Source organism: Hydra viridissima, unplaced genomic scaffold (assembly GCF_058129835.1).
Source record: "Hydra viridissima isolate aposymbiotic clone 2 unplaced genomic scaffold, HvirCarnegie_v1 scaffold_5, whole genome shotgun sequence".
NCBI classification, from domain to species: Eukaryota; Metazoa; Cnidaria; class Hydrozoa; order Anthoathecata; family Hydridae; genus Hydra; species Hydra viridissima.
This window is the reverse complement of record NW_028324304.1, coordinates 14610390-14633115: the sequence shown is the minus strand read 5'-3', so window position 1 is coordinate 14633115 and position 22726 is coordinate 14610390. Positions and strand designations below refer to the sequence as shown.

Here is a 22726-nt window from a genome sequence, read left to right as displayed (position 1 = left end):
AAAGACATAAAAATTACTCAATTTTATATTAAACTTAATATCTTTATTTAAATAATAGCGCAAGCAAATTTAAATTTAAAATTTAAAAAAATATATATATCTGTCATGGTTTGAGCACGGCTGCTCAAGTAACATTTGTATTTAATAAACAAAAATGGAAGAGGATTTCCAATCACCAATATATCTGATTGAAATTGCTGAAACTTGTCCTGAATCAAGTTTAGAATATTTAAAAACATGTTTAGTTTCCTCAAGTTTATTAGTAACTGATGAAAAGCTTACAGGCCACAGAGTTTTATCTGTAAAATGCTCATTTTCTGATCTTTGTCATCAGGTAAGAAGGGTTAACCATCCCACATACTTGTGTACGCTGTTTAGTAAACTATCACATGAGGAATTTAAATACTAAACTGGTACTCGCTAAAAGAAAAACACTTTAACTTTTAGGCTGAGAAATTGGAGCTTCTCAAAGAGGTTGATGGTCCAGAAGGGGTATATTTTAAAAATCGAAACCTCAGTATCTATCATGCAACTGCAATTATTATGTTGCATTTAAAATGCACTGAAATAATTTTTCCTTTTGTTAAAAACTCTATTGTTTGAAAATGAAAAATAGCTTTTTATTTGTAAGTAACATCCTTCTAATGCTGAGAATGGAGTCTAGTGGTATTATTTTGTTCTTGTCTGCAGGTTAGAGAATTTACTCAGAAAGATTTACAGTTATTTAAGTTTGATTCAAAGCAAACTTTTTTTACTTCTGCAGAACAATTGTTTCTTCTTGAAAACATTTTACATAATATCACATACTGCAAGGTAAGGATTTTTTGTTATTTATGACAGTACTGTAAAATTTGGTATATCTTAGTTGCTTAATTCCTTTATTTTTGATTTTTTTTTGTTAAACTTAAAATACTTTAAAATTGCATTTAGAAATTTGAGCAAAAATTGACAGATCTTTAAATAATTTTAATCATATGAAGAAACATTACTGATATAAATAAAAATGGACTCCTTATAGTTTGGGAAACATTTTTCACAAATTTAAAGGGATGGGAAAATAGAAGAAAGAATGACAATATTAAAGATCACATTGCTATTTTTGTCAACCTAGTGATGAGATTGATAAGATGTTGAAATGCAAGAAAATCAACAACTGGATAAAAGCTCACAAAACAAACCAAATCATGAAGACTTAGTTCAAAATTTAGTTTAGCCACAGAATTATTAGAGCTGTTATCCTTGAGGCTTGCTGAAAAAAACTTTTTACTTTTGAATGTTATAATACCATTTCATAAACAATTCTAATAACCTCAGAAATTTTGTAATGAAGTTAAGTTGTCATGGGCAAGGCTTTTGTTTGTTGTTATTGACCTGTTTAATTTTTATTTCTGAACTTAAGTTATAGTTGATAACAGTTTATTATTATAGTAAATATCAGATTAAAATTTCAGGAAGAATTTTTGAAGAGTGGCATCAAAAGTTTTGGTGCCAGTGATTCTATACTTACAGGATGTATGCACTCTAAACCTGTTATCATTGAAAGCTACATGCCTATGCATACACAAAATGAGCTAAAGAAATTATGGCAAAAAGTCTTAAGCAACCCTTTTACAATTCCAGTGAATGGTTTTAGAGATTATTATGGTAGGTAATTCTTTTTTTTTATATATATATATAAAAGTATGAAAGACAAGTAGTCACAAATGCATATTTCTAAAATAGTAAAAAAATAATAATAATAATTTGAGAATATTTTACAGAATTTTTTACTATGCTTATTTTAGTAAATATTTCTCAAAGTTTAAACTTCTTTTTTGTTTACTGTCAATAATTGTAAAGAAAAAATTTCAAAAAAAATGTCTTGAATGTTACTGAAGACCTTCCTAATTAGGTAGGTTACTTAAGGGTAGAGAATCCTTATTGTCCCTAGAGCTCATTTGTAGGATATTTTTGTTTTCTTTGCAATTTCTCTAATCAAATAATGTTCTTTGTGCAAAGTGATTACTGCACCTCAGTTTGCAATACTTATAACCTTTAATTTTGTCTGAATGGTTTTGAACAAATCATTCAGATAACAAAATAAGACATAAAATGAAAACATTGATGCCAAAAATTAACACATAACTTAGATAAAGTATGATTTGTTATTGTACAATAATAACTTTGTCACTTGTTTAGCTTCACCATATAACTTTTTTTTAATTGTTTGTAAAAAGTGTTTTAGCTACAATAAAATAGCAATATATAGGAATATTTCTTAAATGTTATTTAGTATTATCTATTTAAACATGGATACTATACAAATAATAAACCTTGCAGCAAATTAGAATATTGAAATCAGTTTTTTCTCATAGAATGAATGCTTCCTGTGTTGATGCCAGTAGAAATTGTTTCTCTCCTTCATTCTTTGTTAAAGAGGAATTATATTGCATCAGAGTAATTGCCCTCTAGACAAAATTAATGACTAGCAAACCAAGCAAATTCCTGTCAGAGTGGCAAGGCTCCACATAGTCCTTACCTGTTATGCAATCTGGAACTCTAAGTAGCATCTTTTTTTTATCACCACCTGTGAAAAAAAAATTTCAACAATTTTTCTGTCTATAGTTTCTTTTTTGGGTAATAATTGCCACTATAATTAACAATTTGGGTAATAATTTGCCACCAATAATGTTGGGTTATAAATTGCCACCCCAGTGAAGAAATAATGGTGCTTTGCTCATCAATTATTTCAGGAAAAAAGGGTAGTGTCTGAATCTTCTATCTGATTTGTAGACACTGAATTTAATTGTTTGAATCATCAAATGATTCTTTCAGAGATTCAGTTGATCTTGTTTCCCAAGCCTGTCTTTCCTGGGCTCAAGTTTATCTTTAAGATAAGAAGCAATCATTCTCCCTAGTTCTCTGCTAATCTAAAAAATTTTCTTTGTTGATTCAAGTTAATCAATTAGTCTTGAGCTCCATCTGGTTCTGGAAAAGTTATTCCAACTATTGTATAACAGAAGTTAAAAAATATGGCAACATAAAAGTTTTTTGACATTTTGTAAACTGCAAACTAAAATTTTTTTAAACTCACATTTGAGCTTGCATAAATTTGTTTTAAAAAATAAACTTTTCCTTGCTGAAATATTTAATAAACTTTTAATAAACTTTGTTTTTATGTGTTATAATTTAAGTAATAATGTAATATAACACTCATGACGTCACTTCTGAATATTTCTGACGTCTTCTGAATATTACAGTTATTAGTAACGCTATTTATAAAACCTATTATACATACGGTTACTAGTTACGCTATCTTATATACGATAAATGTTTGTGGTTCTTGTATAGCCTTTTTCTTATATTTGATAAAAGCCAAAATATACATAAAAGACTTTTTTATTATGGTTTACAACATTATGTTAAACTTTTCAAGATAAGAATGGAAAACTTACCCAGAATTCAACATTTTAAAAAAGTTTTTGTTTGTAGTCCAAAAACTTTCCTTGTTAATATATTTGTTATTGATTTGAATTAACATTTAAGTTATTGTATATACTTTTAAAAAACTCATAAATGGGATTTTAATTTTAAAACTTAGTGTGTTTTATTAAAATGTTTTTTTAGGAGAAGATGTTGCCTATTATTTTGCATGGATGAGCTTTTTAACCTGGGCTTTAATACCAATAGCAGTACTTGGTATCTTGATTTTTCTTCATCAGCCAAATGAATCAGCAGATGACAGCCATTACTTGCCTTTTTACGCTCTTGGAATGGCTTTATGGACAATAATTTATATAAAAGTAATTTTGTTTGTTTAATGTTTATATATATATATATATATATATATATATATATATATATATATATATATATATATATATATATATATATATATAATTCACATTTTATTTACAAATTATATCAAAAAGTTTGTAATTTTTTATAAGTAATTTACTTTTCAAGAGCAAAGTAATTTTAAAGTAATTTTTTTTTTAAGCTGTGGAAAAGACATGAAAATGTACTTGCACTTTTATGGAAGACTTCTGATGTTGAAAAAGTTGATATGATTCGACCTGAATTTTTTGGCGAAACTCGACAAAGTCCTATAACAGGAGTTAATGAAAAGTACTTTCCTGCATGGAAAAGAAGAATTCGCTATCTTCTGAGTTTCATGATGTCTATACCATTTCTATTGTTAGGTGTTGGTGCTATGATTATCTCCTTGAATCTTAATGGTTATATTAGTGATCATGACAGTCCTATTCATATACATGAACTTGCTCATTATTCAGATCCAGTAAACTTTCCTACTATTATTGTACTAAAAGCATTTAATAGTGTGTGTTTACACGCACACACACAAGCACAGTTGTGCACATATTTATAGATAAACTTAATTTTTTTTTTTTGTCAGATAATCATAAATTTCAGATATCAGTTTATCAGATAAGGTTATGTTTTCCATAAAAAAACAAAAATGAATTAAGATATTGTTTTTAATTCCTTTTATTACTGATAGAAAAAAGCACAAATTTTAAAAAATTAAAAAAAAAAATTCTTTAGCTTAAAAAATAAAAAGAAAAAAAAAAAAGAAAAATTGAAATTTGGGACCAAACTCTCTTCAACTCTTGTTTAAGATTCACATGAACACTATCTTGATAAGTACCATTTTGGAATCCATATAAATGTTCTTGATTAGGTTCAGGTCACATTTACCTGAAAGATTGAGCGCTTCACTCATCTCACAGTTCTGTTTACCAACTTTCACCAAACCAATAATTTGCCATGGGACTGTTTTGGATATGCTTTTTTTGGCCACTATTTCTGCAAAAATTACCAACTTATTGTCTGAAATAACTTTTAAACTAAATTATCAGTTTGAACAATTTTTTTAGTTTAGGTCCTATTAACAATAAAATTTACCAAATGAATTTTTTAGAAATCAACCTTAAGTGGTTTTTCCTTAATTTTTATTTTTTTATTTTTTCGTATATAAATATGTGCAGACTTGTTTAGTCTCATACTAATTAACACTTTTGTTTAAATCCAATTATTTCTCAAATGACAAAGTACATACATACATGTATACATACATACATGTATACATACATACATACATGTATACATACATGTATACATACATATATATACATATATATACAGTTATATACAGTTATATACATACATACATAAATACATACATACATACATACATACATACATACATACATACATACATACATACATACATACATACATACATACATACATACATACATACATACATACATACATACATATACATATATATACAGTTATATACAGTTATATACAGTTATGTATATACATATGCACACATACATGCATACGTATATATACAGTGGTTTTCTTTTCACTGTTATTTTAGAATTATTGCTGTTATTTAGGGAAATATCTTTGCAAATGACAATAAATATTATGGATGGCTCATACCTACAATAGCTCACTCAATTGTTATCAACATTTTAAATAAACTTTATCGAACAGTTGCCAGTTACTGCACTGATTTTGAAAATCATAGGTAAGTGCAAGTTGTGTTTCTGAATTATTAAGTTAATCTCAATAAGTTACCCTTATAGAATTTGTATCTTAACAAGTTACCTTTATAAAGTTTTGATTTCTGTTAATTTTTTCTATTATAGTTTTAGCCACTTGTTTCAAATTAAATTAAGTATTTTTTAAATTAAATTTGAAGATAATTATTACTTTACAGAACAGAACACCAGCATAATGATTCATTGATTGTAAAGCGATTGCTCTTTGAGTTATTTGACTGTTACCTACCATTGTTTTATATTGCATTTTATCAATTGGATATTGTATCCCTTAAGCGGGAACTCATTGGATTATTTTGGGGTATTTATTTTCAATTTAATTTGGTTTCAATTTAATAAACTACATTTTTAATGTTATACTTTATAATAAATGTCTTTTTAGGTGATGAAATTCGTCGTCTGGTAACAGAATCTATAATTCCATTTGCTGTTGAAAAAATAACTGCACAACGCCGTCTCGCAAAAAGTGCTTTAACTAAGAAAAATGAAGATCTGAAGTCTAATGATAGTGAAGTCAGTTTTTGGATGTTTTTTTGTTTTAATCTGTTTTGAATCTATTTCATTGATGAAATTTATGTGTATGTTTTTTAATTAGATACTCGAAAATTTATTGCTTGAAGAATATGAGCCTTTTGATGACTATATAGAAATGGTTACTCAATACGGTGTATGTAGATTTGATAATATTTTTCAATTGTTTTAATATTTTTAAATATAGTTTTTAGTTTCAGCTATTCCTTATATAGGTTGCATATCCTATAGAATGAAAGGTTTTGAATATTTCATAATTCATTTTTTTAAATATTATTAATAATACATGATAACATAAATAGGGGCTTTTTCTCAATTGGGTATTAAAGATAATATCTTTTGATGTTTCTAGGTCAAGATGCTTCTAGGTCTACTAATGAATACTCAATCTTTAAAAAGTTTCAAAAAATTAAAATTGCTGCATTAATTAAATGCTCCTGAGAGAGTATGTTATAATCTCTCTTACTCCTGAAAAAATACTCACTCTTTTGAAAACCGAGTTTGAGGATAACAACTGATTTTAACAACTTTTTAACAACTTTTTAACAACTGATTTTAACAACTGATTTAGAGAATCTTTCCACTTTTGTTTGATATGTAACATAATTTATGTTTACCATTGGCTTAATTTATAACGGTGTATGAGCCTATAATCCTTTCAAATGCTATTTTGCACCAAGTAAGTCTAAGTTGCTGTAATTCTTGTAAATAAAATGCTCTTGGATTTTACCCCAATCTTACAGTTTGGTTTTAGCTGTTAAAATGAGTTTCATGCTTCATTGTAATTGGGATTATATTTATTATTTTCTAATGAAAAATTGAATTACAAAGTCTATTCACTACTCCGCTCTTCTGAGACTCCCAGGGTTGATATTAGTTCATCCTAAATGTTTTTGCTTTAGTACAGCTTATGTGTTTAGGAAAGTGTTTAAACTGGTTTTTAATATCTAAACTAACTTATAAGCGTTTTTTTATTAGAAAAATTGATTTATCCTATAACCTTTTACAACATGCTGATATGCATACTTATGCTGATACATGAAGGGAGTAGATCAATCAAAACACTTCTCTCTAGACCAAAGGTTCCCTATTTAAGTCTCCACTTTTTACATTTTCTAAAGGTCTAACTTTAACCATGAAAGGTCATTTTAACTAAATCATAAAAGGGATCTTTTAACCAAGACTTTTTTAGGTTAGAAATTGAAAGTGTGGTTGAAGTTAATTTTATACATGTTTAAAAATATTTGACAATTTGCATTTAGTCAAAGATTTACTAGGTAAATATAATTTTATCACAAAATGTATTATTTTTAAAAACACTTTATACAACTCAAAAGAAAAAAAATTAAAAATAAAGAGGGCTGTGACTAAAGAAGAGTTTGAAACTTTAAATCCATTAAATGAAATTTTAAAAAATTTATGATAATTGTTTATATAGCTTATATTATAAAAAACTAATAATACTTAATTATAATAACAATTAAATGAAACTTACAAGTTTAACAAAGTATGAAAAAGATTACTTTAAACTGTTTATTCTAAACTCAATCACACTTTTCTTTAGCTGTATTGCAGTCTTCAATATATAATATCTCTTTAACCCTAAGGGAGAGATAATGTGTTGTACGATTGTAAAGGTTTGTTGAGATACACACTTCATGTAGAAATACATTTCTTAAGTTCCTTTAAATAGTTAGGCTTGCATCAATCTGCAACAAACTTGTTGTAGTTGACATCAAAAATTGAGACATTTGTTCTTTTTTCTCCAACCTTAAGAATACTTTCCCCCTCACACCAGAGACTAAATAAAGAACTATCACATTTATGATCAAATGCTCCTAAATATTTTACATCATTCAGACCTTTCAATAGTTTTTCAATGGTTTCAATAGTTTGTTAAAATTTCCATCATGTTCTGAAACATCTTCAACTAAAGCCAAAATCAAGTATCTCTTAATATCTAGATTTTTAGATATTATATGATTGCATGGCAAATAAAAAATATTTACAATACAGTGAGATTTTTTAAAATTTTAATATGAAGATCCTGTCCTGCGTCTAATGGAATCCTTGCAACAGTGCAATAAGGATTTATTTTCATACAAAGAATTAAATCTGAAGTATCTTTTACAAAAAACTAAACTGCAAATCTCTACATCCCCTGAAATGAATGATTTAGTTTTGAAATTATAAAAGTGTGAAAATTAACTACATAGCTCTTCAATCTGACTGAATATATTAGATTTTGACACTTTCCTGCCTAAGTTTCGTCACAGTTTGTAGAAAAGGAGCTTTATTTTTCTTTTACTTTGGTTTACATAACTGACATTTCTATTATAGCTTCTAAAGATAATTTTTTAAAAGAAACGCTCTGCTAGATCTATTATCTGGTGCACCAACAGCAACAAGAATGTTGTTTCCAAAAGTCTTTAGAAAAACCTCGTCTCCAGGTTTTATGTTGTCTTTCTCCTTTTTTTTTTTTAGAGTCTCTGAAGCAATTTGCTCTCTGGATACAATTCCAAGACCTTCTGTTAGCTTAATCAGATTTTTAACAGCTTCACTCTTACAGCAGAAGTGAGAAATTCCTTTGGCTAAATAAAAATTGGAATTATGAAAATAATTTAACCCTAATACACTATTGATAATTTTAATACTTTATAATAAATTTTTGTAAAAATTAAAAAAAAAATTGTTTACTTTTTAAACATAAAAATTTAAGACATACCCTATTTAAATAAAATTTATTAAAATTTGTTTAAATAAATCTATTTAAATGTAAGGATATGTAAGATAAAGCTAAAAGATATATCTTAAATTAAAGGATATATCTTTATATTCTTTAAATTTATCAACTTATTTATACTAAGTAAAATATAAATATGTTATTTTATTATAATGAAATAACAAGCAGAAGTTAGTCATTTTGTTTCAGTCATTTTGATAACCTTTTAGAACACTTTACTAAACCCAATAAAAAATTAGGGTAAACTAAAGTTTACCTTGGTGGTCTTAGGAGAGAACAGTGTCTCAATAAAATGATTGAATGGCGTGTTTCAAAGTACTGGTACAAATGAATTGGAATGTTGCTCTCCATACCTTTTGCACTAATTGTGATAGAAATCCCTCAGGTTTTAGTAGAAAAAAAAACAAACAGAAAAGATAATTTTTTAAAAACAAACCATTTCTGCAGTTTTTGTTTGTTTTGTTTTTTTTCAGAAAAAATGGGAATTGCAATATTATTTTAAATCTTTAGTGAAAATAAAAATTGTGGCAATAAAATAGGCTTTAATAAAGAGTTAAATGTATGTCCAGATTTTATCAGTTCTAATGATTAGAGAAAGACCTTTGTTGAATAAAAGATCAAGCAATTTTCTCTTAAACTGAACACCATAGTTCAAGGTTACAATGATACTATATTTTTTTGTTACTAGAATTTTACATATTAAAATGTAAAAAAAAGTTCCCAAGGTTTAATTAAAAATTGTTAAAAACTTTTTAAACAAAAACATTTAAAAAAGTTTTGTGAATTTTTTACAAAAGAAAAAAAAAGTATTTTTATATGTTTTTTATTTATATTAATTGTTTTAAGGAAATCATTACAACTGTTGCTCTAGTCATGCTCTAATGAATCTAATTTGTTGTTCAGAAAAAACTTACTGCATCTGAGTAATTTGCTGAACTCTAGTGCTGTAGTCTAGTGTATTGTGGCATTCTGAGGCATTTAAACTTGAAATGTTAAGTTTTAATGCATGTATCAGTACTTGTGTTTTGGAGATTTTGGCGCTGCACTACTTGCCAAGGGCTTAAAGGATTTTCTTTAGTTTAATGAGATTTTGCGAGTTAATGTCAAGTTGCTAGAAGATTAAATCTTAATTTTATGATGATCTCGGTGTAAATTGACATTCAATGATGGATGATGAAGCTGCAACAAGGGGCATTATTTGTGAAAGGTTCTTTTGAATATATTCAGAGTATTATGAGCGGAAAAGTTATAGATCATCTGTGCATATTCAGAACTATTGATGGAGATCAGTGATTTTTTAAAGTAATTGTAAATGGGATTGATGAAAACAACAAAGATGTGTTTTATTCTAACTATTGTAGAAGACATCTGAAATCTGAAGATAATCAAAGTATATTATATAATCTTGAATAGATTGAATATGGATGATGCTAGTTACCTTACAACATTTTTATCTTTCTACTCATTCTGATAAATATGTCTGCTTGTGCTGTGAGGGTGAATGTTCTTTCTCCAAGAACATTAGGCTTTCTTGATGATTGATACAAATATAGGTTAAAAATAGAGCATAGTGGTCACAGGTAAAAAAAAATTTCAAAAATGTGATCAATTTTATTGTTTATTTAGATAATAATCCTGAAGCTGAAGTTCATCACTTAGTTGTATCTCCATAGTTAAAACTTGTTAAGAGAATTCTCTCAAATAATACTTCTTGGGAGGCAACACCTAGATTTTTACCATCTATTTATAAATTGGTTCACAACATCATAATACATCGATGTAATCATGGGATAGACTTTGATGGAAACAATGCAAGTAACCTACTGGGAAAATATGAATTTTTTAGTGAGAGATATGTTTGCCTCTCAACTTAATTTTCTACCTATAGGTTACTGTATATGGAAGTTAAAGTAGTGCATCTTTGCATTAGAATTAGGCAACAATGTTCCACCAGTTTTTAAAGAATTTAATAGGTTAATTTCTGACCTGTAGAAAGCACTTAAAAGTGCATTTGAATATGAAACTGAAGGTTACCTGAAAACTAAATTATTTGCCATGTTCTCCTGTTTGAAGAAATGAATTATTTTTTTATGGCATCTTACGCTGAACAGATGCACCTGTGCGCAATACCTTCAAACCAAGTTGAGCTCTATATAAGTGAAGGTTGTACACAAAAATTATCCCTAGCAATTGAAGTCTGATCCTTTTTATCAGGACAAAATCTACTTTGTAATTTAAATTTAACAGAAATCAGCAGACTAAAGCAAATAATTATCAATAATTGTCTTTTTTATTATAAAATTTCTCTTTCTCAACCTCAGTAATTTTTCTTTTATTTAGCTTTTTGTCTCTCCTGTAATGTTTGTATTTTGAACTTGTTTTAGTCTGCAGAGCTATGATACAAAAATATAAAAATACTTTCAATGTCGTATTTTTCAATGTTATATTTTTGTTACAAACATCATTATAAGACTTCAAATTTATTTTATGCTTGAAAATAAAACTTATAACTAATTAAATTTAAAAGTCAGAGGTAGGGAGAAGTTGAATCAGGCTGTCTATATGTAGCACACTATTAGATAATAAATTCATATTAAAGTTTTCATTATAATTTTCTAAATAAGAACTAGTCATGTATTCAAGCCCTTTCATTCTCTATGCACCACCCTTCAGTTGTTTTATAGTTTGATTTTTACTCAGAAGAGAAAATTAAGTAAAAAAAATTTTTTTGCTGGTTTTTTTATGCTTTATGATGTTTACTGTTTTTTTTTTTCAGTATGTAACTCTTTTTGCATCAGCATTCCCATTGTGCTCAATCATTACAGTTTTGTTCTTGTTCATCGAGGCACGTTCAGATATCTTCAAATTAATGTTCTTGTGCAGAAGACCTCATGTTCGAAGGTTCATTTACTTGCTTTAACAAGCTTTTTTTGATTAGGAAATGTTTTACTTAAAAAGTAAAGCATGTTGCCATATATTTGACTTGAAAAATTTTTTTTTTTTTATGCAAGAGAACAATGCATTAAGAACATCCTAAAGTTAAGAGACAACACTTTAACATTGTAATTTACATTAAAATATTCATGATCTGTAGAGACTGCAATATTGCAATCAAAATATTTTCAATGAATGTTATTTTATTTATTATTATTAGAGCAAGAAGTATAGGAGTTTGGTACAAAGTACTTACCCTGATGACGCTATTATCTATGGTAACAAACTGTTTCTTGTTCGGATTTGCTAGTGAACAGTTGGCTGAGTGGGTACCAGAGATGTACGAAACACACGCTGATGGTGACCAATGGATAAAGCTTGGTTCTGGAAGGTCAGTATTGTTTTCATAAATGCAATTCTTTTACTTTATGTGTTGTAGTGTGTGTCATGTAGTGCCACATAAAATTAGTTTAAATTCCTGTCGTCATTGCGTGTTGGAATTTAGTTTACAATTTTTACATTCAGATATATTGTCGGATTGGTATTTGCTGCTGAACATATCCTTATATTGTGCCTTATGCTTTCTCATTATTTGATTTCCAATGTGCCTATATCCGTTAGAAATGAACTTGCAAGACGAGAGCATATCAAGAAGCAAGAATTTAAATTTTTAAAAGAGAAGAAAGCCCCAACAGAAGAAAATTTCTAAAACTACTTTTTGTGTTTTCTAAAGTGTTGGTGTTGGTGATGTTATTTTCTACTTTTACACGGTTTACATCAATTTTACACGGTTTGCATAGTTAAATTGTTGATGCAGTCTTTGTACTTGTTCTAGTTTTTTTATTTTGCTAGAAATTTTGTTTATATTTTTCTACATAATTCTTTTTCCCAAATTTTTATATTTAGATTTTGTTTTAAAAGCTTTGTAAATTTGTTGTAATTTATTTTTATTAACTATTAAAATATTTTCTGATATACATTTTTTAAATACAGAGTTAAGGTCTTCTAAATTTTGTGCCCGCCTTAAAGACAAAAACACACAGTAGTTAACTTGACCTAGTTGTCGCCAAATACTTGTAGCAAATTTTTCAACAAAACATGGTTGATTACGTTTTTTATATAATCAAACTTATTCGATAATGTACTAAACACAGGAGGTATAATGAAAATGAAATGAAAGAGAATTTACGAATTTTAATTAGAAAAATCAAATAATTCGCATTTGACAATTTTAAAGAAGAAATAATTTATCGAAATGCCGATTGTTAATATAATACGAGGGTAGTAATCGGGTAACTAAAATAATCCCTAGAAATAATGTTCGACAATCTATGATTTTATTTTTCCTAAATAATACAAAAAAATTCTCAAAACGCTGATAGTAAAGAAAGGAAACAAGCTCTTATTGTTTGTATTCTGATGCGTCAAGTTGTGAACCCTAAAAACAGTTCAAAACTTAATTTGAAGGCATATGTTTAAGATATTTGGTAACTATAATTAATATATTTGACACTGTATTTTGATTTTAGATTTTCACTCCTAAGATCTTGAAAAAAGGTGCTCTAAATTGATTTTTTTTTGTTTGTTTTTTTTTTTGTTTTTTTTTGTTTGATTGTGAGTTCGGTTGAAAAGATTCTACTAGATACCATGGCAATTTTAATATTTTCCCAGTGATAGGTATATATGAAAGCAGGAAAAAAAAGTCAGTTGCTCAAACTTTCCCTAAATCAATATACAACCTTTAAAAAAGTCGAATGTAAAATTCTGTATTAATTATCTTTCACAAATTTTTCAGGTTTGAGCAAGAGTTTTTGAATGTTGGTTTTTGAGATAGTTTATCACAACTTAAAAACCAGCATTCAAAAACTCATGCTCAAACAAATCTTGCGAATTTTTAAGCCTCAAAAACCAGAATTTGCATGATTTAACAGCCTAAATAAAACTTGCGTACATAATGACGAATAATAGTTCATTACTTACATTCATTATGAAAAGAATGCATTAAGTTCCAATGATTCAAGAGTTAGGAATTAATCTTGATAATTTACCCGAGGCTCTTCTAGTTTAGTTTAGTAGATTAGAGGGTCTAGACCATAAAAGTTTTAATGAACCTGAAATGATAAATCTCAAGAAAACTCTATCAATATTTAGATGCAAATTAAAATCTAAATTGGTGAAACATTCAAGAAGTCTCTCAAGACTTCTGGAACAGAAAAGACGTTGCAGCAGGTCCAGGTAAAAAGATTAAGAACTGGGAAGATCTAAGTGAGAGAAGCAAAAGATCTAAGGTGGTGTTAAATCAATCGAATTCAAACCAATTCAAAAAGTAGTTTACTCACTTAAGTATTAAATATTATTTTGTTTGAGGTTACCAAGTTCGCTGAACATACTGATGAAACTTTGGCATTTGATTCAATAAGAAAAGCCTCAGGATATTCTAACAAAAAAGATTTTGTTGTCATGAAAAATGCTACAAATCCAGACAAAGTTAAAAGCATGGAGGTTAGTTTTCCAATAAAAATGAAAATTGAAGATGCGTTGAGCTTAAAAATTCAATGTGATCTTTCTGATGAACAGTATCAAGTTATCAGAGATTCATCCATAATACAGAATGCAGGTATTTATCCTTCACTTCATGAAGTTAAGAATGAAAGACAGAAACTTTTGCTTCAACTCCTCTACAGAGTATGTTTGATCATACTCTGACAAGTATACTAACTTTTACTGAATGCCAAGACTCTATGAGAATAATTGCTGAGAGTGGGGAAAGTTTGAAGGTGTACTTCACTTTAAAGGGGATTTTAATGGTGCCTCCAGTCAAAGTGTGTATAAACAAAAATATACTTATACAATTATTGGAGAAGCCCTAGTTAACGAGCAAAGTCTTTTTCAGGCAACTAATGTTCCACGTAAAATAACCATCATGAACAGTATGGTTGAATAAGAAGCCCTCTAGTACACATTACTGTAGACCCCTACATCTCCAATATCAAAAGGAAATGAACGAGTTGATCAGAAATGAATATGAACATCTTAAAGCTGCAATAAATAGACTGGTCGAGTTTGAGGTAAAGTTAAAAGTAGCAGAAAGCAAACCTGATATAACCATCGATTTAAATTTCAAAATAGGTTTAACAACGTTTGATGGTAAAGTGGTGAATGCTCTCACTAACACTCTGTCCTCCCAATCATGAAATAATTGTGGAGCCAAGCTTTGTGAATTTAATAATTCAGTATCGATCAGATCTAAACCAGTCAATGAAAAGGCTTTACCTTTGGGGCGTTCTTCTCTGCATATCTGGCTCAGATCTTTTTAGTATATTTTACATTTGGGATACAAGATGGAGATTAAAACATACTTTGCCAAATCTTCTTCGGAAAAAGCGTAAGTAAACGATAGAAAGAAGAGCATTCAACAGAGGTTTAGAGATGAGCTAAGCCTTACAGTTGAAATGTCCAAGCAGGGTTTTAACAACACTAATGATGGGAACACTACTGCTCTTATAGCCTATGATGGCATACTTAACTTTAACGTTTTTCTGAGTCATTACCTGAAAACTTAAAAAATAATTTTTGACATGGGTGTATTCCCTCTAGCATGCAGAATATTAATGAACCTCAGAATTTTTACTATTTTGCTTTTTTATAAGTATATACCGTTAAAAAAAAAAAATACAAGTATGCTATAATAGGCAACTAACTGCTCCTATGATGGCACACTTTAAAGAAAATAGACAAACAAGAGTTTTTTTTGTTTTTTACTAATGGAAACATAACTTATCAAAAAAACAAAATTAAAAATAAATATTTGGTCTTTAAGCATAGTTCACATATAAATTGTTTTCTACTTCTCTTTATGCTTGCTGATAAACAAAGACACTAAGATCCGCATTTTTGACAACAAATCCATGGTTCTTTAGAGCAAGACAGCGAATAAAGTTCATAACAATACAAAACTGCTGTATCAGGTTCAAAATCCATTTTATATTTACTTCTTTTAATCTCCTCACTGCAGTATTTTTCTTCAACAGTTGTCTTTCTTTTGGTTCTTCTAACAAATTTTTCCTTTTCTTTGTTATCTTTTTCTTTTGGCTTATCTTTTATTTCTTGAATATCCGGTGTGGAATTCAGAGGTCCAGTTTTCCCACGTTTTCGTTTCCCTTTAAATTCGATTTTAGAGGTTGTTAATGGCACCGGGCACAACTTTTGTATACTAGATCTTATTCTTTCGTTGAAACAGAAGATCCAGTGCTTAAGGAAGCTTCTGATGGGGGAGATCTCATTTCCAAATGTATTGGTATCTCAAACTCTTGTATTTCATCTTTGTTCTAAGCCTGATCACTTTTTTATGAGCATTAAAATTTATTTCAGGCATTTTTTTCAATTCATTTTGCAGACTTTCCTATATGGCAACTCCTCGGTATGCCATCATAGGAAAGAGTCATCATATTTATTAAAACAAGCTGTATCTACCTTATTCTACAAGTAGCATTAAAATAAGTATTCTAATAAATGTACAACGCCTGCAGATGAAATGCATGAAAATTTCACTTCTGTATGATCTATAATAAAATTGTAATCCTAAATATATGAGGGCATTAAATCTACAACACCACATGCGAAAATTTATGTCTGTTGATTACAAAAGCATTATTTATGACGGAGGGATGAGTTTTTACCAGAAGTAATGAATTACTAATATACACATTTTGGTCTAATCACTTATACACCAAAAGTAATATTTTTGGAAATATGACCAGTATGCCATCATAGGCGCTATGCCATCATAGGCACCTTTCCCCTACTAGAAAAGTATTCTTGGTATGTGATTCCTCCAACTGTTCATAAGCTCTTAGAATATTGGGTGCAGATATCTGAGGCATTAGAACTGCCTATCGGTTTTTACTCTAAGGAATCACAATAAAGCTTTCTTCCCCAAGAGTTTGTCTTTGTTAATGACTTAATAACAAAATAAAGCTATTTTTGCTAACACAAGTTTTTTCTTTTTTTGTTTTGGTTATAGAAAAGTAAGATAATATTTTGGTTTTTTAAATCCAAGTTTATTGTTCTAATTTTTGTTTATGTGCACGTTTTCGCTTGAGGAACCCGAATTTTGTTATTTAAATCAATCTTTGTGCGCATAAAGACTCCAACATGCTTAAGCGTGTGTAGTACCCGCTTTAAACACTCGTAAAATTTATTTAAAAAATACGTGGTATTCTAATATATGGTATTTGGATATTTTCTAATATATCGTCGTTGTCGGAAGCAAACCACTGAAGTCAAAAATTTCGAAGTTTATTTTGTTAATGAAAACTGTTGTTTAGTACAAGGAGCATTTGTGTTATTTATTTTATTTATTTGTATCATATTTCAACTATTGTTACAAAATTATTGAATTCACAAAGATTTAAAGCTGATTACATGATATTGACAAAATAAACAGTTGTTTTGTATGTCCTTTAAGATTTAATTTTTTGGACGCGTTTTGCTTGCTGCAACGACTATATGGTATTTGGGATCGAGAAATCCGAATTTTTTTAAAATTATAATTTGCGCGCGTATTATAAATGACACTGACATGCGTGCGTTCCTAATACGTGTCTAAAGTATGTGTAAAGTTTATTTCTTTAAGAAATTTAAATTTCCTGACCCAAAAACGCCAGTATTGATGTACCGTGGTGTGACCTAACAAAGTGCTATGCTTTAAGAAAGTCCTAATTAAAGAAATGACAAATTTCGTATACATAAAATAAACATTTAGAGAAAAAAGTTTAGTTTTTTTGTCTAAGTAATTAAATAACTAACTAATTATATTGTCTAATTAAAACTAAGTTATTTTCGGTATCACATGTTTATATTTGATGGTCATAGAACTTTTGCCGTTTTTTCACTTTTTTGATTCACTGTGTGACGATAAGTTGTTAATTTTATGGGACCTTCTGCTCTTGACCGACTGCAAAGTTTAAAGCCAAGTCCAAAATCTTATTTTGCTCTAAGTGGCTGCACAATCTGATTAACTAAAAGAGCATCGAGAAGAAACTTATTCTTTTCTCAGATGCACATCACTCTAAAAATATCTTTTCTGGCCTACATCTAATGATATCACATTATGCAAATGGAGTAGTTTTGTATCTTGAAGAGGTCGCAAAAAGTTTGTCGCCTGATCGATGAATTTGGGCTAATTTTAAAAGAGTGGTTTACGCGACGAGCTGGTATGCTAAAATAAACATGTATTCGTAAATCGGCTTTCCTAAAATGCTCGCTTGAGTTGGAAAAAAACAGAAGAAATGGTGTTTCGAAAATGTCTGAGATGAAATAAAACAGAGAAGAAGAACTCCATCTTAATCTTTTTTTTTTTTTTTTTTTTTTTTTGATTTTAAAAAAAAAGGAATTATGGCCTTTTGAACTATCCTAAAACTTTAGTAACCGTGCGTTAACTTTTGTATTTAATCGATTTGTAAACACCAACGTTTTTTAAAACGCTTCAATTACGAGCATTCAACTTTACTTAATTACAATTGCCGATATCTACGGTGAAGAGCACAGTTTGTTTTGAAATAAAGCCAACTTATCGTTTCATAATAGAGATACTTTTGTATGTCATTATTCAAATAACTAAGCTTTAAACACTTTGATATATACGTAAGTTTTTTTGTTTTTTTTAACTGCTTTTTTATTTGTCTTAATTTTTAATTACATTTTTAAAATATTATTTCTTTTTTATCTTTTATCTTTTACTACCAATGTTTTTGTGTCTCACCTTTTAGGATTTGCCATTATGAATGTGTTGTGGGCGATAATTTGGTTTATTGTACTTTTATTTATTGCTTGGCCGATTGCAGGATTTTGTGCGAGTTGGTATGTCTGCTGCCTTCCGTTTGAAGTTTGCATCGAGCAACTGAAGCCTCTAAATGAGATTTTATTCAAAGGTGTTAAAATCCCTTATGAAGTAGCTGTTCGCTTAAAGGATGGTAAAGAGGGTTGGTAATTACTCTAATGTCTTTCGGCAAAGTTTATATCTCAGGACCTTTTCGCAAAAGATTTGACTAAAAACAAGCTGGAATTTGATATCACCAATACAGTTTTTTTTTTCTGTTATGTTCGTTAAATTGTTATTTGTGTGACTTTTCTCTCTCTCTTTTTTTAACCCATATTTATGTAAAGCAAAAATCAGTAAATATTTAACTAAGAAATTAAGTTCTGATTAGCTCGGCGAATGTACGATTAGTTGGGCGATTGTACGATTAGTTGAGTGATTGTATTTGGGTCTCAAATATTCATAATTATCTGGTATTAAAGGAAATATCCGGCCTGCTTAAGATGAAAAGAAGTGCTATTCATTAGCTTAAAAAAAGTTCTTGCAGGAACATTTTCTTTTGTGAAAAAGCTGTTAACCGTGAATAAAGCCTTTAACAGAATCAATGTTTACATTGATTTCGTTTGAGATATTTCTTTTAGTTAGGTGCCAATTTGATGTTAAATTTGAATTTTTTCAGATTTATGTATTCGAAACTATTAACAGTTTTCACAATGCAGCATCTACGCATATATCATGCAGTATCGACATATGCACAAAAATGAAAAATGTTTTTTTTACATATTAGGAAGGAAGGATACTTTCAAACCGCATTACAGTTAATTCAAAGACGTCATTTTCTCATATTTAGGCCAAAAATTTTATAACTGACGCCGGTTTGTTATTTTAAATTATCAAAATCCAACTCGATTAGTTTCTAAAAATATTTCTTTTTTTTCTTCTTATAAATTTAACCTCCTTAATTTTTATGGACTAAATTTATTTCCAAACAAGTTGTTTTGAGACTTATTAACTATTAAAGTAATTGAAAAATAATTTAAAAAGTGGAATTATTGGCAGTACTTCACTTTCTAAAAAATAAAGTCCTCATATTCCGTAATTTTCAGATGTGAAAATGATGCTGGGTGATGCGACTTTTTTATTATTACTCACGGGCTCAGCACACATAGTCATAAGAATCCGTAGGAGATGGTTAAAAAAGATTTTTTTTTTTTTTTTTTTTTTTTTATCGCTGGCATGTTTTATTACGCCTTGCTTTCATCAAGAAAATGCTTTTGACCACATTGCATGAAATAATAAATAATCTTTTAATAGAGTTAAACTTCTAAGGAAGATAAGCGGAGAACGGGGGGTGGGGGTGCATAATTGATTTAAAATTTCCATTTCCTTTATTTTAAAGGAAGCAGCGCAAGTTTTGTGCCTATTGTTTTATCAAATCAATAAGTTGACTTATCAAGGCAACATTTTGACTCAATATTACACACATACCAAGTAGACAGTAGGCAGTTTTAATATAAAAGCAGTATAGGACATGTTGATACAGTAAAGATTTTTCTTCTCATGAGCTTATTTTGCTATATTTGCATAACAGCAATTGGTTTTACAACTGATTAAAATGTGAACATGCAATATCTAAATTACTACCGGTTGTCTAATAGACGTTATTTAAATAAGGGTTTTATGAAGCGCCCTACGCATATCCATGTACTAATTTAGTCGTCCATGTTAATTAGAGATTCATTATTGAATAAGTGACTTAAAAGTCAAACCTCTCAAATATCGGCTTTTATTAGTTTTTGAAAATGTAAGAGCATCCGAACGGTTGTTAGATTGTATGATTCCGAACGGTTATTACTACTGGTCGTGTAATTAACTAAGCTTTATTGTTTTGTTTTTTTAAAAAACAAAAAACAAAAAAAAAAATGTGAGAAATGAATATTCTGCTCTAATAAATTTAATAAGTATCTTAACTGTAAAATATTTCATACCGCAGCATTTTTTTTTATTATTATTATTAATAAACCATGCTCAAATGGAGTCCACACGTGACAAATGAAAACACTCAATGATAAACTAATCGAAGGTAGGCCATGTGGAAGCCATCAAACTTTAAAAGTTGTCATATTTTGGGTTTACATATTTTTCAGTAACTTAGTAAAATAGTTTATTACCATCAATTAGGGTGACTTTCGCCACTATTTGTTATTTTGTTTTCCTGAAAGTTATTTCTTGTGTTTCTTGGTTTTAAGTTCTTTTTATGTAGATTTCTCTGATCCGCTCATTTTTAGTGAATAAGAAAATAATTTGCAGCAAAAAAAAAATCACAAAAGTGTCACCTCAGTTGACGGTACTAATTTGTTTGAACACATGCGATTTATTGTATCAACGCGTCGGAATGTAATCAAAGAGCCGAATGATTGTTGTAACAACAATCCTCATCCATTGAGTCTTTCATAAAGTGACTAATAAACTGAAACTAATAAGAGGGCTTCACGATTAGTTTATATTTTTCACTTGTGTCACATTAATCTTTTTTTGGATTCTAGAGCGAGAAATTTAATTGAATGAATTTCGTTGCATGTTTTGATCTCAATACCGGTTTTGGTTTTAAAAACAGGTTTTTTTTTATTATAACAGTAAAACATTTAAGAATTTTTGAAAGATTTGGAAAAAAAACTTCAGGGGAATCAAGTTAACATCCAAATTTTTTTGCAGTTTCCTCTACCCAACCCCATCCCACCCACCCCCTATCAGTGGTATGAAAAAAAATTAAGTTATGTTCAAAATTATGACTGACTTTTTTTGGTATAAAAAAAAACACATAATGAGAGAATTTAAATCACAGACTTTTCTCCATCCATGGAATTATTGCTAAATGAATGTAAAGATTTTTTTATTTTCTTCTATACAAAATTTCTGTTATATTTTTAAACTTTTATTAAGAGAGTTCAAATTTAACAAACATTGTTAGTATCTTCTTGTAAGAACCGTAGGTTACCATTTTTTTTATCTGTTATTCAAAAATTAATTCCTAACTAAAATGATAGAAATGTTTTCGTACACAACTACTTCCATTATGTGTAATTACAGGTTTTAAACTGAATAATAATACAAATTTTTAAGGGCGGCTGCTACCGGCAGTGATATTTGGTTTTTTTAAAAAATACACCACATGAAATTTCGAATTTTGCACAAAAAGTCAAATATTTCTTCGCTCGTCTACTATCATTTTTCAGAATATTCACAACTTTTAAACTATCAACTAAACTATGATTTGGATACAGTGTTATGCAATGGAATTAATATATAAATTGTAACGATTTAATGTTAACATTAATTGACGATTTAATGCTAACGCTGTCGAACTTTTGTTAAAATACCGTTGGAACGGCTTAATTTGCTCGAAGCCATTGAACGAGGCTAGCCTATATCCTGATTAGTATATCTTTTTTATTCTTTTAAGAGAACTTGTAATTGAAGATTAGTATCATCAGCGAAATAAATGTTTGATAGAAAGATCAAGAGCATTGATATAGATAGTAAAGAGGAGAGGACCTAATAAGGATCCCTGAGGGATACCAATTAGAACGCTTTTAAATATCTGAGATGCCATTTAAAGTTACAAATTGTTGACGATTGGAAAGGTATGATTTAAACCACTGCAAGTGTATGGCGTATACCATAATAGTTAAGCTTTAATGGGAGAATTTAATGTGTTATAGGATCAAAAGCTTTTTACTAATTAATAAAAACCCTAAAAACATTGTTTCAATTATCAATAGTTACTCTAATATTTTTTATAATTTCGATAAGAACGAGAGTCGCAGAATGCTTTTTACGAAAACCAAACTGGTGTTTGTATAAACATCACTTTTTTACAGACTTTGCTCACATTAGAAAAGAAGATATAGTTGGTGATTTTTCATTCTGCAGTTTTTTTTGTTTTAAATAATTTTTGTGAAGTTTTTTTTTAATTGTTATCGTTTTGTGAATACCTTTCGTTAACCAAGGTTTATTATGACAGCTTTTTCAGTTTTTCTTTAGCTTTTTGAAAAGGTAATTGTTTTTCAAGGGTCATCCCATCCAATATTTGAAATTTCTTAGATAAATTCAGCTTTTTTA

At 28.7% G+C, this 22726-nt stretch overlaps 1 protein-coding gene, 1 long non-coding RNA gene and 1 pseudogene across 4 annotated transcripts; all 3 read left to right on the top strand.

Moving 5' to 3' along the window:
* Positions 1–58: 58 nt before the first annotated feature.
* Positions 59–12757, top strand: LOC145189334 (anoctamin-10-like). Of its 3 annotated transcripts, none has more exons than XM_090086699.1 (13): positions 59–334; positions 448–492; positions 691–813; positions 1439–1644; positions 3607–3782; positions 3980–4279; positions 5409–5542; positions 5735–5877; positions 5959–6089; positions 6172–6243; positions 11627–11751; positions 12005–12175; positions 12310–12757. In XM_090086699.1, exons 2-13 carry the CDS (start codon positions 479–481, stop codon positions 12491–12493), a joined length of 1779 nt encoding a protein of 592 aa, XP_089942825.1. In that variant the 5' UTR covers positions 59–334; positions 448–478; the 3' UTR covers positions 12494–12757. The 3 variants fall into 3 exon arrangements, with proteins under 3 accessions (XP_089942825.1, XP_079922071.2, XP_089942826.1); XM_080065945.2 differs by having other exon boundaries at positions 64–334; positions 1452–1644; XM_090086700.1 differs by lacking the exons at positions 11627–11751; positions 12005–12175; positions 12310–12757 and adding an exon at positions 8592–8719 and having other exon boundaries at positions 64–334; positions 1452–1644.
* Positions 12758–13771: 1014 nt separating this feature from the next.
* LOC149888856 (uncharacterized) lies at positions 13772–14728 on the top strand (annotated as a pseudogene).
* Positions 14729–18297: 3569 nt separating this feature from the next.
* Positions 18298–18902, top strand: LOC145189058 (uncharacterized). The gene is made up of 2 exons (XR_013847194.2): positions 18298–18429; positions 18555–18902. It is a non-coding gene; the product is annotated as an uncharacterized LOC145189058 (long non-coding RNA).
* The last annotated feature ends 3824 nt before the right edge of the window (positions 18903–22726 follow it).